This window comes from Ammospiza caudacuta, chromosome 3 (genome assembly GCF_027887145.1).
Source record: "Ammospiza caudacuta isolate bAmmCau1 chromosome 3, bAmmCau1.pri, whole genome shotgun sequence".
NCBI lineage: Eukaryota > Metazoa > Chordata > Aves > Passeriformes > Passerellidae > Ammospiza > Ammospiza caudacuta.
Genome location: NC_080595.1, coordinates 37230175 through 37247518, shown reverse-complemented (window position 1 = coordinate 37247518; position 17344 = coordinate 37230175). Strand labels below are relative to the sequence as shown.

General features: G+C 41.7%; 2 protein-coding genes across 2 annotated transcripts in view; one reads left to right on the top strand and one right to left on the bottom strand.

The window, feature by feature from the left end:
* Positions 1–4536, top strand: part of LOC131555120 (protein ELYS-like) — a 17471-nt gene extending 12935 nt beyond the window's left edge. The window contains exons 17-24 of the mRNA XM_058800853.1: positions 123–246; positions 349–405; positions 1403–1549; positions 2272–2459; positions 2632–2776; positions 2870–3001; positions 4152–4299; positions 4385–4536. Of these exons, the coding sequence (XP_058656836.1) occupies positions 123–246; positions 349–405; positions 1403–1549; positions 2272–2459; positions 2632–2776; positions 2870–3001; positions 4152–4299; positions 4385–4536 (1093 nt within the window). The remainder of the gene's footprint in view (positions 1–122; positions 247–348; positions 406–1402; positions 1550–2271; positions 2460–2631; positions 2777–2869; positions 3002–4151; positions 4300–4384) is intronic.
* SCCPDH (saccharopine dehydrogenase (putative)) lies at positions 4527–17344 on the bottom strand. Its single transcript, XM_058800854.1, has 12 exons — positions 17107–17344; positions 16820–16932; positions 15939–16019; positions 15367–15496; positions 13711–13760; positions 12131–12261; positions 11448–11565; positions 10411–10530; positions 10224–10280; positions 9154–9265; positions 8249–8330; positions 4527–7814 (listed from the first exon to the last, which is right to left on the bottom strand). Exons 1-12 carry the CDS (start codon positions 17330–17332, stop codon positions 7709–7711), a joined length of 1326 nt encoding a protein of 441 aa, XP_058656837.1. The 5' UTR covers positions 17333–17344; the 3' UTR covers positions 4527–7708.

Sequence of the window (17344 nt, the reverse complement as noted above, 5' to 3'; positions counted from 1 at the left end):
CCTTGATGAAAAAGTTCATTGTGAGCTAAGGACCATCTTTGCTCTGAGTCTGAAATCTGTGACATTGAGAGGCTGGAATGAGTGTTTTACTCTGTGCAAGCCCTTGGTCCCTTTTGTTGCAGAGGCAAATGGGATTCTGATTGCTTGATGATTGATGGAATGGTTTCCCAGCTGGGAGAGGAAGTGGAGAAGTTGTGGCGGAGAGATGAAGGCGGCACTGGGAAATACCCACCTGTTAGTTTACATGTGAGTGTTGTGTTCACTGCAAACCCCAGCAGCAGCAGTCCCCTAAAGCAAATGATGGTGAAAGACAGGAGCATTAAAAAACCTTTTCATCTTTCATTTCAGGCCCTGCTGGATCTCTATTTGCTAGAAAGCATTGAAGAAAGTGACAAACATGCAATTGTATCCTTTCCAGATTGTGTTATTTCTCCTTCAGTAATAACAGCATAAATGTTCTTACATGTTTGTCACCTATGTGTTTTTTGCAAATTCTTTTCTGATACAAGCAAACAGGTTCCCTAAAATATTCAAGATAAAAACCTTGCTTAGTTTCTTTCAAAATGTAATAGTTTTTAATTTTTTTAAGCGCTCCTTTCTGTAGCAATGGACTGTGTATTAGAACAGTGCCTGAAATATGCTGCTTCAGAACAGAAGGGTTTGTAACAGCAGTGGTTTTCCTGTTGCTGATTTGTTTCCCAGCCCAGCTAACAATGTTTGCTTTTTTTTGTGTAAAAAGTACAAGTACACAGAATAATAAAGAGGGGGTTGAGAACAGTCATTGGGTTGAAGCCTAATTTTTAAGCTGCTGGAACATGCAGACTTTCCTTTGTTGTTTGTTGGCTAAATGAAGAAAAGAGGCTGGAAAGCAAAGGGTTAAAAATGGTTGTGGTCCCAAGCTGCCTTACTCAGACACGATCCACATGAAGTTTTAAACACAGTTTCAAGCAGTCAGTGCCAAGTTGCATTGTAAGGGCACCATAATTTGTGTTGGTTGTGTGAAGACAGGAAATGGGGAGAATAAACAACTGTAGAACTTGTTTTCTTTAATAATTAGGCATTGGATGGTGAAGTGTGTTGCCTGTCCAGCTGGTAGCTTCACTGACAGAAGCAGAAGCCTGGGTTTGTAAGAGCAGTGTATAAACACCCAGTATCTGCCTCTTTGATTGCTTTACAGAAATCCACAAGTGTTTCTTTCTGGAAGTATATTCAGAATACAGTTTTGAGATTAGGACCTGCCTATTGATATAATGGGTTTTTATAGCTTAAAATGGCAAGATCAATACTTTGGGAAGTTCTGCTTTCTACGACTTTCATATTCTTATTTCATTCTTTTGCTAAATGTAATGTGATACAAGTTTTTGGTCTTAGCGATTTATTCGCCTTAATTAGGTACTCTCAGACAATTTACTTGCTGCTGGATATCATCCATTTCTTTCCAAATAAAACAGAAACTTTACTTGTTTCCTTTCTAACTGCCTTTGCTATCCCTTGGGGTCTTGTTAAACTGATTCGAGGATTTTGGCTTCTAGATCACAATGATTATGAAGTAAGTATGAAACAGTTGAGTTTGACACACATTGCACTGCAGAGCAGTAACCACTAAAATATTTTTAACAATTGCTACTTAGGTGTTACAAGCACCTAAGAGCATAAGAAGCTTTTTTTTTAACACTGGCCTGACATCTTCAGTAACAAGTTATGATTTGAGATTTTGTTTTAACTACTTTAACAGAAAATTGATTGAAACAAAGGAGTAATCACCATAAATAATGCTTAATATTTGCATTTTTAAAGCCATCTCTGTTTTAGGAGGTTTTCAGCTGACTGGTTGGGCACTGATTCTAAGAGTGTTTTTGGTACTTGAAGCATGGAACATTTGAGACAAAAGACTGCAGGAGTGATGTGTCAGCCTGATCTTCCCAGTGCTTTAGGTTGTTTTTTACCTGTCACTATGTGAACAGAACCAATTTGATTATCAAGTAACTTATTATTTAGTAATGTATTTATAAAAAGAGATGTTTGTACACAGAATTTCATGAACTTACAAAAATCTGAATAGTTAGTTTTACGACATTCACAATTGTATCGATTTTTTTTTTTTTCCTGCAAATACTGAAGAATTTTACTGATGTGTCCTGGATCAAGTATTTTCTTATTTAGACCTCTGAGTTGGTCTAACCCACGTCCAGCCTTGCTGCAGAAAGTTTTGACTCTTTGTTGCCTGGCTGTGTGTATCTATGGTGATGAAGCTGTTCTCAACTTGTGCAGAATTCCCTGGCCCTGCTCTTCCATCCAGCTACACTCAAGACAGTGTCATGGCAGCACATGAGGATAATCCAGTCCCTGATGTGCCAGGGGGAGCACAGGCGAGCCCTCAGGTACATGCAGATGATGAAGCCGTCCATGTCCAGCAGCAGTGAGGTGCGGCTGTTCCTCACCGTGCTCTTGTCCAACAGGTAAGGAACCTCCCCTCTTTTGGCATTCACATCTTGGGAAATGTGGAGAACTGATGGCACAAATGGGGCTCCCCTCCATTTCCTTTGAGCTTTGAATGGCTACCCTCACTGTGGGGCATCTTTTTGGCCTCAGGGTTTCCATTCTTTTCCATGTCCTAAACCTTAACTGCAGGTGCATGGTGGAGGCTTGGGGTCTGTTGCAGCAACACACCACGAAGTTAAACATAGAAGAGCTGCTAAAGCACATGTATGAAATCTGTCAGGAGATGGGGCTGATGGAGGATTTGCTGAAGCTGCCCTTCACAGACACAGAAAAAGTGAGTTTGGAGAAGAAACAAAAAAAAACTTGTCTCTTTGGCAAGAGAGGAGGCAGAATGGTAATGATGTTTGAAATGTGTTATTTCTCACAGGAGTGTTTGGAGAAGTTTTTACAGACCAAATCTGGTGTTCAGAACCATGAATTCCTCTTAGTCCACCATCTGCAGCATGCCAACTACATCCCAGCACTCCAGCTGAATCAATCCATGAAGGCCAATCTGACGGTAAGGGTAGCAGTTCTGCTGAGTGTGCAAGTTTCTGTCAGTGTGACTGATCACTTTTGATAGTCCTCAAGAAAAATCTTGCTTTCTCTTTTATACCATTATTTGAAAAACTAGGAATAAGTTCCTACATGTCAAGTTACAGCTGAACCTAAAAGGTGGCTGAAATAATTTTACTACTGCAAACTGCCGTGTGAAGTTATAAATTAAATGTTCAGTTGTTGACTCCACTGAAAGTTTGTTTGTATCTGACAAAAAAAATAGGTATCTTTTGTACCATCTCATATTTTCCTTCAGTTCCTCAGATCCTGCTGTTATATGTGGTTTAGCTAGGGAAGTTATTTTTGTAAGTTTTTTTCTGTGGAATAAAGAGTATGTTGTCTGTCACATCTTGTATCTTGCCTGACAGCAGTCTGGATAGTCAACAGGTCAAATATGTGTAGTGGGGTTTAGTTGTGGTTTTGGGTTTTTTATTTTCTCAAATTATAGTACAAGCTCTCTGATTCCAGTAGTTTCATGCTACCAATTTTATGACATAAATTCTAACCTATGTTTCTCAAAATATCCAGATCAAATTTTGCATTATGTGAACTTCTCTTAGGGATATCTGATGCACGTTTTGGTTTTTGAAAGTGTATTTTTCCAGTAAGTCAAACTTAAAAGGTAGTCTTGGAAGGTTTAAGTGTGTGAAAACTGTGTGTGAAAACTGTGTTCCAGACAGGTGTGTGTAAGTAGATTTTCTTAATTTTCCCATCATTTTGTCCAGTGTAATTTGCAGTTGCCCTGTGTAGTCAGTAATCTCAGATATCTTTATTTCATTATAACCAGAGGAAAGCCTGCTCTTCCGTAAGCCATTTGAAAATTGCAGGTGTTAAGAATTATGTAAGAATAGGGCTCTGCAAAGTGCCAGAGTCCTTTTAACTAGGAGTTTTATGTTCTACTTTTATTCCAATCTTCTTTGCACTTATCCAAAACTACCAGGTGAAATTGGTGTGTGCTTCTGGGTGGAACCTGCTGTGGTTCTGTGCAGTGGATTTGTTCTCCTTTGTCTGTAGAGCAAATTTAGGCCTTAGTTAGAAAGAGCAGAGACAGTCCTGTGCAATGAACTTCTGGTGAATTGTTAACTTCTTGCTTTGCACATTTCCTTTGTCAGAATGGTCGTGATCCTCGTTTGAGAGAGAGAGCAGTAGCCAGAAATTCTTTGTTAGACCAATATATCAAGGTCCTTCCCACAGTCCAAAGGAAGCTGGCAGTAGAGAGAGCAAAGCCGTACCGTTTGCCTTCATCGGTCTTAAGAGAAGGTAATTTTAGAGAAGGGAACGAGGATGTGGAGCTGGCCATCACTTTGAATGCACAAGGCTGATACTGCTCCCTCTTGCTTTACAGTGCCAAGGCCAAAGCCATTATCAACAGCAACAAGGCAGGCTAATGCAGGAAATGTGCATACAAGAACAAGTTTAATCACTAAAGTACTGTCCAGATTTAAAGAAGCATGGCTAGGAAACAAGACAACCAGTTTCTCAGAATATAAGAAGTAAGCAGCCTGTTCATAAAGTTTGGCCTTGTTTTATGTGTTTGAGGGGAGACAGAAAAAGGAGAAAAATCTCTTTGAATTGTGTTAGTGTCTTGGTGGGAAGGTACATGTGAAAATAGCTTTGTTTTGCTTTTTTGCACATAAAAAATACGTTTGAGACACAATTCATCATTAGTACTATTTGGAGAACTATACTTTTCTGCTGTGATAATCTCAGTTAGGCAAATACATGTGTTTACATTATGAGAAATGTGCTTGCAGAGTTTAAGACAGCTGAAACTAAAGCTTTGACCACCACCAAGCTCTTGGTGTACTGACTTTGACAGATGAACAAAGAGAAGTGCCTGTCACTTCCATGTGGGCCTAATGTATCACCCCAGCAGTGAGGGTTTACCTGTCTTTCTTGTTCACTGGGTGTTCGTGTTGTCAGCATCACAGCATCACTTTTTTTTTTTTTCATTTATTTCTTGATTTTCCTAGTGTAAAACGAGTATTTTAACAGGTTGCTGGATTTGGTGGTTCGTCCTGGTCCTTCCCGCTCTGTGGCACAGGATGAGACCCAGCAGCAGCCCTCGTGCAGAGCTTCCACTTCTTTTGTGGCATCCAGCCCCCCGAGAGCAAATACAGATTGCTCCAGCTCCCAAAACAACCTGCCAGGAGCATCAGAGCTGAATGTACTGGAAACTCCTCTTGTGGTCAAGGTTTGTATTTTAAAAAGTCAGTAGCAACCAACCAAACCAGAAGCTTGTGAGCTTTGTTTAAAATGAAACCCCTGGCTTCAAATGGTGAGGTATTTTTTGCATGCATGTAGTTATTGTATACACAGTCTTTTCCAGCAGTAAAACGGGCACAGAGGGCAAGTTTAGTTTTCAGTTAATTGCAGCAGTCACCTTGTCCCACAGCTTTGAGAAATACACTTGTTTTTATTGCATGGAACAAAGTTCAACCTGGACCTTTCAGTCTATACTTAGCTGCCTAAAGATGCAATTTGTGGCTTAACCATGTCATTATTTAAGTGCCAAGTAGCTTTGTGTATCTTGATGTGCATTTCTACAATCAAGAACTGTGCTTCAAACTCTTAATCCAGTGTCATGAATGACAACTGAGCAATGTCAGTGATGTGAGTCTCTGTCAGATACAGTGATGACTCTCTGCAGCAGTTTTGCTTATCAGGTGTTTGTGTTAAACTGTATTTCCAGTCATTGCCATCAAACTGTTACCGTGCAAGGCAGTAACACCTGACACGGCCCCTTGGTTCTGATCTTTTTGCCTTTGCCTACCTGAATGAAATCATTGCCATCTCCCTAAATTATAACCTTTTTCTTGTTTGGAAATATCATCTATACTATTGAACTAGCTTCATCCTTCTCCTTTCTTACTCTTTCAATACTGTAAAACATTTCCGAGCCAGGAAAACCTGAACACTGCTCCATGAGGATATGTAGGTATTTTTACATCACTATCCTTTAATCTTGTGTGCAGATTGATTAATTAGTGAAGAAATAAGCTGTGGCTGTTGCTCTGTTGACTGGCATCTGGAATACAGCAATTGAAAACACTGCCTTGTGGAATAAGGGTTGTGTGCCTTTTAAAAGGGCAGCGTAGAAACCGCAAAAATTACTGGGATAGGGGAGAACATTGTAGGCAACAAGATGCTATACTCTTGTTTGTTCAGGAATTTTGAAAAATAACCTGTTATAACTGAATCTTTAAGCATTGGGTACCCAATTGTATTTTACCCTGTCAGAGGCAGTGGGTCACTCTGCACTGCTCCACAGCCAGAGGGCACTGCAATGCAATGGGCACCCCTGGCTGTGTACACACCTTGTGTTGGAAAAGTGCTCCTGGTCATGGGCGGTGGCAAATGGTCAGTTCTGGAGAGAAATACCAGAAACAGAGCATGTGAATTGCACACGGGAACTGCTCTGAGCCCTGTGCCTCAAACACATAAACTCTCAGCTGTGAGGTGGTACGTATATTTCACATTCAGGGGTGGTCTTAAGGGAAAAGCAGCTTTTCTGTGTCTTTAATTTCTTCTAGCTCGGTGTGAAATTAGTCTGCTTGCTACTGAATAAAGCATTAACAGACATTTTTTAACTTTAGGTTACTGAAGACAGTGCAGTGACAGCATAAACTTAAGAAGCAGCACCTGAAAACCCCACCATATAGTGATCTACATCCATAAGGCAATCTTCAACACAGCTATGAGACTACAAAGCATCAATCTGTATGTGATTTGCCTCAGAAAAATAAAGGTCAGTGTGATACAGCTGAGGGACACAGACTTTTGTGACCTTAAGTATCTCAGAGTAACTTTCACAATTTTTACAAGTTCTACTGATAAAACAAAAAAAGCCTCTACACAGAAACAGAATTTAATGTGTTCACACTCCTGAAAATCATGAAGGCTACCTTTCAAATATTCCTGTGACTCAAAGCTTCCATTGCCCACAAATACCAACCCAGAAATCAGACAAAAGGACAAGACACTCATAATTCTGAGGCTAACAACAAAAAGCAGGCTCATCAACCACAGTATCAAGCAGTGTGAAACAGGTCAGTGCACCCAGAACCTGGATCACATCAGGTCAGATTCCAAAAACAATCAACAGAACAAGCCTCCTTCTTTACAGATGCAAAAGCACAATACAGTTCATGACTACTTACCTAACTACAGAGACTACACATAGATCTGCACTAACAACAATTCTTAAATAAAGGAAAGATTAATTGAAGATGTTAATAAAGACAAATACCAAACACACATTAGAAATAACTAGTAGCTTATCTGCTAAGGCACTTCTGTTTCCAGGCTGCCTGCTTTACATAGTTGCAGAATGGGGCAAAGCAAGGCAGCTATGCTTACTTGTGAAGCAGATGGTGTAGTGGGTCCATGAAGTAGGAACTTGAACTTAGATAATGAGATTAAGATTCCAGAATTAGTACCCAAGAAGTTACCAATTTAATAGGTCTGTGAATTAACACTCAATATCAACCCTTTAGGGGTTTGCTCACTATAGCAAATACTATTATAGCTTTTAACTTGGATTTTCTTCTGTTTCTGCTGCAAACAATAGCATAGTGAAACTGTTTTATGACTAGGCTTTTGCAGCCAAATGGGTTTTATTAGAGTTATACCCAGGAAAGGTGTTAGTTCATACAGTTATGTTCTCACTTCAGACTTCAGGCTTGCTAATAACAGAGAACTCAACACCACGCTTGTTGAGGCGATCAATCAGTTTTGTTTTCGAGAAGGCAGCTCCTGGAGAATACACACCGCCCCTGTAAGTGAAAATCAAAAAGGAGAAACATTGGTGGCATAGTGATTGAGGGACACCTTTTGTTAAGCTAGAGATGTGCTTCCCTGACTAAGAAAGAAAAAGCCACTTAGTCCGAGAAGAGAGTGGGTGAGGAATTTGGCAGGGTGGTTATAATCATAGGTTCATTTCTGCATCCAGCAAACTCTATAGAAACCACTCCATTAACTGAACATAAAGACATTGATGCCAAGGCCTGACTAAAAGCCTGTGACTACTGATTGGCTAGTGAAGAGCAAGTGGCTTTAAATCAGCTTGCAGTGAAGCATCTCCCTTGCACAGCCAGTTGGGTGAGGTAACACAAATCCACAGGGCTGATTAAGTGTATTTTCAAAGAGAAACATTTGCACACAGTAGCTTTTAAGGAGAGCAAGCTGCTCAGCATGTGAGGGTACTTACTGTTTAGGCAGAGAAGCTGAATCTTCCAGAAGAGATAGAGCTGCTTGAACCATTGCAATTGGTGTAGCAACATATCCAGGCTCTGACAAAAAAAACAAACCAAACCAAAATCCCCCAATGAAATACAGTGCCTTGAAATGTAGAATGTAATCTTGCTCTTCCCTACAGCATTCTGGAGAATAATGTCTTTAGCAATGAAACAGCCTTTCCCATTTAAGAACAGCTTTTTTTTTACCTAGTAAACAGACCAAGTAGCTGGTGAAATCCTTAAGATCTAATCCAGACAAATACTGCTTCACATAATGGCCTCTAACCACACAACTGTGAGTGACCACATCATGGTGACAGAAGGCTTTCTGACACAGTAAGAGCTTTCCCCATCCTGTATTCAGTTTGGAATTTTAACATGCAACACTTGCATTCTGCCACACCTCCAGTTATTTAAAGCTATGCTCCAGTAACTCATTTCTGAATGTGCATTCTTGCTCTCTCCAAACTTCAGGTGTCATCTCCCCTCAAGGAATAACCTGAACAAAACTATGTATTAGTCAGAAATTATACCACACCAGACCTGTTAAAGTTCACTCTCTGGGAACTGGAAATAAACAAAGTACTAAGTCCAGGCTGTAACAACTAAAAACTATTCTTAAAGCCCTCTTCCTTCAAAAGGTCTGCTCTGCAAAAATGAAAATCAGACCAGGGAAAGTCAGAGGGAAGAGATTCACAAGAATGCAAGTGAACTGGCTATTTCAAAACCCAGGTCACAATGAATTCTAGTATCCAAGTTAACACACTGTAAAGGCTGTTGGCTTTGTTCCTGTTGCAGATGCTTCTCAAGGGTGAAAGGGACAGCAGTGCAATCAGAACTGTATTTTAGAATAGGGAATGCTAGGCAAAATACATACCTGGTCCTTTCACCTCAGTGCAGATCTTCACATTTGGTTTGGCATTCTGGGGATCTTGTCCCTCACTGTAACCCTCACCAAAAAAAGTCATTGTAAAAGAGGTTCCATCCATCTGTAGTGGACAAGACAAGCATGGTCACCAAAAGAGAAACTGGTTGCTACCAGAAAAGCACAAGTATCCAAATTCTATATATAGAATCCTGCCAAAGACTATAATCCATTTAAACATGAAAGGAGTTATTTTGAATTACTGCTTAAAAGGTTAATTTGAGTTTTTAACTGCTTCCACTTTGTTGCACTGGCCTTGTACTAAAGTCTGTTTGTTCTCTCAGTAGTTCCAGTCCTGGGTTTTTTGCTAATCAGTCTCCCTTGGTCATCACCTTTGATAGAGTGCCCTGAGCCATCCATGGAAATACATCAGGCCCAGCAACATGATCCATTTAGTCCTCATAGGAGTTACACACACTTTGATGTCTAAAAGCAGAAGGTGTGGTTATTTAAATATCCAGTAACTATCTAAACAGGCACACACAACATGCATTTGGACCCAGGGAGGAAGTTGTATGAGTGGAGGCTGAGGCTTCTTGGTCTGATCAGCCTGGAGAAGAGGAGATTGAGAGGAGACCTCACTGCAGTTACACCTCCCTTGTGAGAGGAAGAGGAGGGGCAGGCACTGATCTCTGTGGTGCCCAGACAGGACCCAAGGGAATGGCCTGAAGTTGTGTCTGGGAGGTTTAGGGTGGATATCAAGAAAAGTTTCTTCACCCAGAGGGTGGTTGGGCACTGGAACAGCTCCCCAGGGAAGTGGTCAAAGCACCAGCCTGACAGTGTCACCAGCCTGACAAGAAGTGCTTGGACAGCGCTCTCAGGCACATGGTGTGACTCTTGGGTGTCCTGCGCAGGGCCAGGAGCTGGACTTTGATGATCCTTGTTGGTCTCTTCTAACTCAGAATATTCTGTGATTCATCTAGAAATTATTTCTTTGAGGCTAAGCAGTTGACTCTAAATTACTATTCCACCATTACCACAACAAATGTATTCTATAACTGTGGTAGGAAACAGTCAGTTACCTGCTTCTGGGTTGGTCCCTTCTTTGAGAAGCATCCAGCAGAGAAAAATTCCGGGTACTGTATGAATAGAAGAGAGAAAAAAAAAGGAAGAAAAAGACAAAAAAAGACCAATAGTAAATAAGAGGAAGAAAAAAAGATATCTCCAATATCTCCAAACACTAAATTATTTTACGTTTTAAAAACTTACTTTTGTCAGAAGTTTTCTTCCAAAGTTAAACTTCACCAGAAGAAGAAATAACATGCCCAGAAACATCAGCTTGATGACAGAGCCAAGACCACCTACGGTCACATAAGCACCATACTGGACCTGAAGCAAGAATGTATTTTCAGTGATAGGATTTACATTAATTTTTTCCATCAATTGATTTTTATAAATCAATCTACCCTGTAAGTAAGATGCAGTTATTTTGTACAACACACATTTGTTTAAACAGGGCCTTAAACAATTGTCTTAGCTCTAAGGAACTGTTTTGAAGAATGCTTCACTTTATCATTCATTCTGGGAAGACAATGTAACTACAGAGTGAAGAGGGAGTAGACATGGTACACAAGAACAGAAGACTTTACAGAAAGATGTGTTCTGGCATCCAATTTCAGCCTTCTTTCCTAGATCTTTTCTCCTCCTTGTGCCTTTTTTAAAGAGAAACTGTAATAGAATGACAAGCCTTTCTCATTTGTAGCTTCCAAGTGCATTTTTAAAGCACCATCTCACCCTCATTGCTGAACTGATGCCTGTGATTCTGCACAGCAATTATACAGATTGTTGGTGCTCATCTTCTCTCAGGAAATCATGGAAAACAAAAATTAATAATCTTTTTCACCACCATTACTTCACACTGCCTTTACTCTGCACATTGGAGACCCAAGCACCAAAGAAATCTTAACATACAAATGAGCAGCACATGAATTATGTATCAGAACATTTACTACACTATACTGAGCTGGCTATGGCTACCATTGACTACAATTATGATGCTTTTAGAAACTCTGCTATACAACAAGAAAAGTCTCTGCACAGAAGCAGAATTTAATATATTTATCATGAAGGCTACCTTTGAAGTATTCCTGTGACTCAAGGTTTCCATTCCCTACAAATACATACCAAGAAATCAGACAGCAGGAGAACCGGACATGACAATCTCATAACTATCATGTTAGCAAAGGCAGGCTCATCAGCCACAGTCTCAAGTAGCATGAAACAGTGCACAAATAACAGTAACTTACAGGTGTTTCCTGCAACTCTGTGTGCAAATAACGCTGAGTCCTTTTCACAACAGAACCATCAGATCCCATAAACGTAAGACAGTACTCCTTGAATTCTGGACTGTAAAACATAAATCCTCTGCAAATGAAAAAAAAAATTAAGTCAGAAAAAAACTGTTCCAATCTTCATACAAACTGAAAGAAACTGACCATAATGGCCTTACCATAATCAGTTTTTTTCTCTCAAGAATTTTTGTGACATTATCTCTTTTCACTGAAAGCAAGCAATTCCAAATATATCCCTGGCTCACTCAAAATTCACTACATATAATTCACTATATATAATTCACTATATGCACTATATCAAGGATGAATTTGATAATCAATATAATAGTCTTTTCATTTTTTCCCTCCATTCTACTAATCGCTTCTGAAATAAAAAGCTGTCACTAGAAGTCCTTTAGAATGCATTAATTTTGAGACCCAGTAAATGATGGGACGTGTTCTCTTTTCAGTAAGATATGAACAAGTCAGTAAAACTGAACTTATCTAGAAAACTGAACAATTCTACTAGATGAGCATCTCTGTGTTCATACTATACTAAAGTCCTAACTGCATCTTCTCAGTATTTAATACTGCAGCAATCTGTATCATAAATACTGGAACTGTTAGGAGACTGTATATTCCACATCTTATGCTTATACCTTTTTTTAAGCTTTGCACCAACTACTGGAACAGGGGCATATCCTATCTGTTTTCGAAGCTTCTTCAGGCTGGCTTCATCTGCAAGGCCATAGACAGCTGATTTCCAGGTCCCATCATGTACACCAAGACCCTTGTGACATACCATGAAACAATAATTAGTTCAGTATTTAAAGGTTTCATGGATTATTTTAATAATATTTGAATCACTACATGTATTACAATTATTACATATAAATGTTATGATGATAGTGTATTGAAATGGTGTGGGTTGACCTTGGCTGGATGTCAGGTGCTTACCCAAGACACTCCATAACTCTCCTCCTAGCTAAGATAGGAGGAGGAGAAAATAAGATTGAAAAATCCCTTGTGTGTAAAGATAAAGGTGAGTTAATAAAGCAAAAGCTGCATATGGAAGCAAAGGTGTGGTAGCAACAAATGCCTCCCCCCTACCCTTCTCCTCCTTTCCCTTAGCCTTTATTGTGAGCAGAACTCACACAGCACGGTGAGTTTGGGGCAGTTTGGGACAGCTGTCTGGGCTGTGTCCCCTCCCAGCATCCTGCCCACCCCAGCCCATGAGGTGAGAGGGGAATGCTGCACAGACAGCCCTAGTGCCGTGCCAGCACTGCTCAGCAGTGGCCACAACACTGCTGTGTTACTGACACCTCTGCAGCAGCCACGCATAGCTCAGCACTGTGAGGGCTGCTGTGGGAAATGAACTCCACATCAGCCAGACACGACACAATCTCCACCCCTCTTTCCACATGACCTGCAACATACTCAGGACCCACAGAATTTAATACATATCTGTAGCTCTTCATAACTACATCTCAGTGTAGTTAATTCTCATTATTGAAATCCTTTTCTTACCAACACTTTGAACTTATGCTATATATTTAAATATATGTCCTCATATCCAACATATAGATTTATACATTCCCAGGAACTCCTGTCCCCTGCTGCTTAACAGATACCATGCTCCCATTCAATGGGCTTCCTCCACTCCTCCAGATGTTTTTTAAGAACAAAAATGGTTTGTAAGGCAAGATGGATGCTCATGCCAGGAGCAGTAGTGTTTGGCTGTTGGGCATCAAGACTGACTTGGATCATTGTTGCATTGTTTTAACAACAGCATTAGAATTATTGCATATATTACACATTATTACAACTACTATCCACAGGTATTATCATTACATGCAATAAAGTATATTGAAACGACCTTCCCCCCACCAACAAACAAAAACCCCAAACAGCCTAACACTAGCATTACTGGCAATACACTCTGGACCTGTTACAGCTTCACTTGTGTAAGAATCCTTCCCAAATGTCTGCAAAAGCAAAATAGTTCTTGGAGCGGCTTACCAGGGCAAAATGTGGGTAGACAGCTCTGCAAACAGACCGTACAAAATGGTGTTTGCTTAGGATACTTTTAGTAGCTCCTAAAGAATAAAGTTCTTAGACTTATCAAAGACCTGCCAGCTTGCTCCTTGCTCTGACTTAATGTAGCAACATTTATTCTGATGGGCTGTGGTGATGTTATCACAAATACTCCTGAGTTTCAGGAAGGAAGAAACCAACTAACCTCAGGCCCAGATTTCACTGACAGGAAACTTTCAACAGCAGTTAAGGTACCTGTAAGGGAGGGGAAAATATTACATATTTTCAATATTGCATACTGGCACATGCAGTCATTAGTCTGCAAAGCCAGAGAATGCTCTGGTAGACTCAAAACAGCAGGCCACTGACATTATCAGCAGAGTTACATCTTTATCTCAAAGCAAAGTAATGTAACATTAAGATGCACAGCTATTTGAGTCAGCAAGTATTCGATTTCTTGTGGAAATTACTTCAATACAGGTCATACTAGTATTACCTCTATTCATTAATTTTTTTTCATTTATCTAATGAATGAGATAATGTAAAAAAAATCATTGAAAAAAGGTAAGTAATATTGAGAGCCACATTTAGTTTTCCTCCAAGTTTCAAATAAAAGATGATGTAGGCTGAAAGCAAACTTGAACTTAAAAATTGTTACACCCAAACTACAAAAAATCCACCACCAAAACAAAACAACCCATGACCCCCCCCCAAAACCCAAAACACAGAAAATATTTAATTTTAGCATAGTTTAAAATAGTGTTCTGCAAAGAATGCTTAGTTTGATGAACAGCAGAACAACACAATGCCTCCAAATTCTGATTTGTTTTGCTTTGTTTAGTTCCTTCTGAGATTGTAAAACTGTATTTGTATAGATAAATTTCAATATAGCAAGCAACTGGATAGACTGAGGTAATGCCATAAAGTCAAAATAGGAAGAGTTAAAAGACATCTATTCAAAACAGGTATCAAACATCAAGCTACAACCTCATGAACATCCAGATACTCATTTCCATACCTTGTTTCTTCTCCAGTCAGATCTGAATTGAGGTTTTTTCAACTGAATGCTGACTCCAATGTAAATCAATCCCATTTAGCAGCCTTTTTAATAGCCCATGAAAGCAAAACATTTGGATACTCTTATGGGCCCTCTCAACTGAAAGTCAGACCTGATGAACAGAGTATCCTCATCTGGGATCAGGATCAAGCACTATTTACATAGAATTAAATCCTCTCACATATTTTCTTAAATGCATTTGTCTTTCAGTTACCCTCTAGCTGCTATAAAAGTCAAAGGCACTACTACTTACACTCACAAAACAGCTTCTCAGAGCTTGCAGTTGAAAAAGGAAACTTGGGAAACCTGATTACCCCTCAGTCTGTGGACCCCTTCCCACTGTGTCTTCCCAACCAGATTCTCACTGCACAAGAGGCAATTGTGCTGAGGCTGCCTAGGGACATCCAGACATTGGCTGAGCAGCCTGCTGCTCACAGCTAACATTCTGTCCTCTCAGATTCACAGAATATTCTGAGCTGGAGGGGAACCATGAGCACCATAGAGTGAATGCCCTCGTGGGGATGGAACCCACAAGTTCAGAGTTATTAGCAGCCTGCTCTGAACAGCTGGGCTCATCACAGGGCCCTCTCAGTGAGCAACGGGACCATGACTCCTCCCCTACCCAATGACCCATCCAATTGAGACACTCAATTTCTCCCTACCACATTTGGTTGAAACTGGTCACCTGGTAAAGGCAGGCAAAAAGAGACACTGAAAGAGTTTCCACAGGACCGCTGCTGCTTTAGGAAACCAGATGAGAGCATAATCTGCATTCTTTTTGTACCATAAAAATATTCTAGTCACCTTTCAGCTTGTCTCTGGTGTACAGTACTCCCATATCCGCCGGTATGGAGTCAAACCCACAGCTTCCAATGACATATACACCCTTTTCTGCAGCTTTCTCATTGTATTTCAGGTACATTCCTTCCAGAAACTGAAACACAGCCAGAACAAATATTTTAAGCTGAAATTCATTATTGGCCATACCCAGTATCAGCCATCACCCCTTCACTGTAACATCATAGCAGCCTCCATGCCTCAAACCATTTACAAGCATCTTTGACAGATATATACGATTCCTGATCTGTAGTATGAAAGTTTCACAGCAATGAAAAGTACAAAATTCCTATGTAGTATCATAACAGAGGCTTGAAGCATATTCAGCAATTTGGGACTTCCACAGTGACCCCAAGAGGCTGTCTTAAAAGCAAGAAAAAATACAAACAAGTATAGTGTACTTTAAAATAATTACTGCATCTTGAAATTGTAGATCAGGAGGCAGAATTTGTCTTATGTTCAGAAACATGAAACAAACTAAACAAAAACTCCTTTTTCAGAGCCTTGATATAAGGTAATGCTTTTTTACCATCACATACCTGGGGTTCTCCACTAATGTCAATGCAGCTTGCACCATTTTCAACACAAGCTTCAACCACAGGTTCTCCAAAGAACCTATACTATAGAAGGAAAGAACACCAGATGTAACAAAAGAAAAACCACATACCACTACTCACCCAGTGTGCTTTACCTAAAATATATCTCTGCAATAAAAGTGAACCTGGTGGCTATTGATTTTTCTAAGTGGGGCTAAAATGCAAGAGTACTTCTGTTTCCTGGGAGTGTGGGGAGAAGAAAACAAACTTCACTGCTGCCAATGGAGCTTGCTGCAGGCTACTGCACCTGATTTCTCTCATGAAATCAGATCAGATCACCAAGACCAACTGAATACTACCACTAATTTCACTTTACACTTCCTGCACTCTTATTATCAGCATATTCTCTACTTAAACACTGAATTTCAAAGAGATGGTCATGACCCAACTTCCACCTCACACACTCTGATGCTCTCTGAATGCACTGGAAATGCTGCCACTCTGAGTTTTAAAAGGCCCAAGTGCTTCTGGCAGCGAGCCTGTGGGCCCCTTTTCCAGCTCCGTGCTTAACTCTAGCAACAATGACATTCTGGCCCAACACAAACTTTACCATCAGTATCTTAGGCTGCCTATGAGACTGAACACCATCTCGGCAGTATTTCACAGCGGACACCTATCCATGACCCGCACCACTGCGACAGCGGTGGGAAACCCTTCGGCCACTGCAGTGCACGGCGGTACTGGGAACTCCGGGGTCGAGTTCCACCAGCTGCGCTGTCCCTGCGCGGCCGCGGCTCTCCCGGTGCGGCGCAGGCAGCCCGGCCGCCCGCAGCCCCGGGGGAGGACTGGCCGTGGGCACCGCCCCGCCCGCATCCCGCACTCACCGGGCCCACGCAGTTCAACACCACCCGGGTCTGCTTCGCCATGGCGGCCAGCGAGCCCGCGTCGCTCACATCGCAGAGCAGCACGCCGACCTCCTCGCCGGGCGCCGCCTTCCCTGCGCACCGGAGACCGCGGTCACCGACACCGCTCCGCCCGGGACGGGCCCCCTCCTCCCCGGCGCAGCGGCGGGGCTCGCCCCGCTTCGCTCCTCAGCCCTTGCCCGCACACCCGACCCGCCGGGCCTCCCCGGGCAGCGGCGCTGCGCCCCCGCCCCGGCCGCGGCCCGTACCCAGCCGCTCGGCCGCCCGATCCAGCACCGCCCGCAGCTTCTCGCGGCTCCGCCCGGCCACGGCCCAGCGCAGGCGGCCGCTGCACAGCTGCCCCTCGCCGGCGGCCGTCGCCGCCGCCGCCCGCGCCACCTCCTCCACCACGAACTGGCCGGTGAAGCCCGAAGCGCCGAACACCACGATGTCGTAGACCCGTCCGGCCGCCATGGTGCTACCGCGGGCCGCCATGGGGCGAGCAGC

Coding starts and splice junctions, on each gene's coding strand:
- SCCPDH (XM_058800854.1), bottom strand. CDS start 17,332: ATGGCGGCCCGCGGTAGCACCATGGCGGCCGGACGGGTCTACGACATC. Junction 13,761..15,366: donor CACCAGAGACAAGCTGAAAG/GTGACTAGAATA, acceptor CCTCCCTTACAG/GTACCTTAACTGCTGTTGAA. Junction 12,262..13,710: donor CAGTGAAATCTGGGCCTGAG/GTTAGTTGGTTT, acceptor GTATGTCACAAG/GGTCTTGGTGTACATGATGG.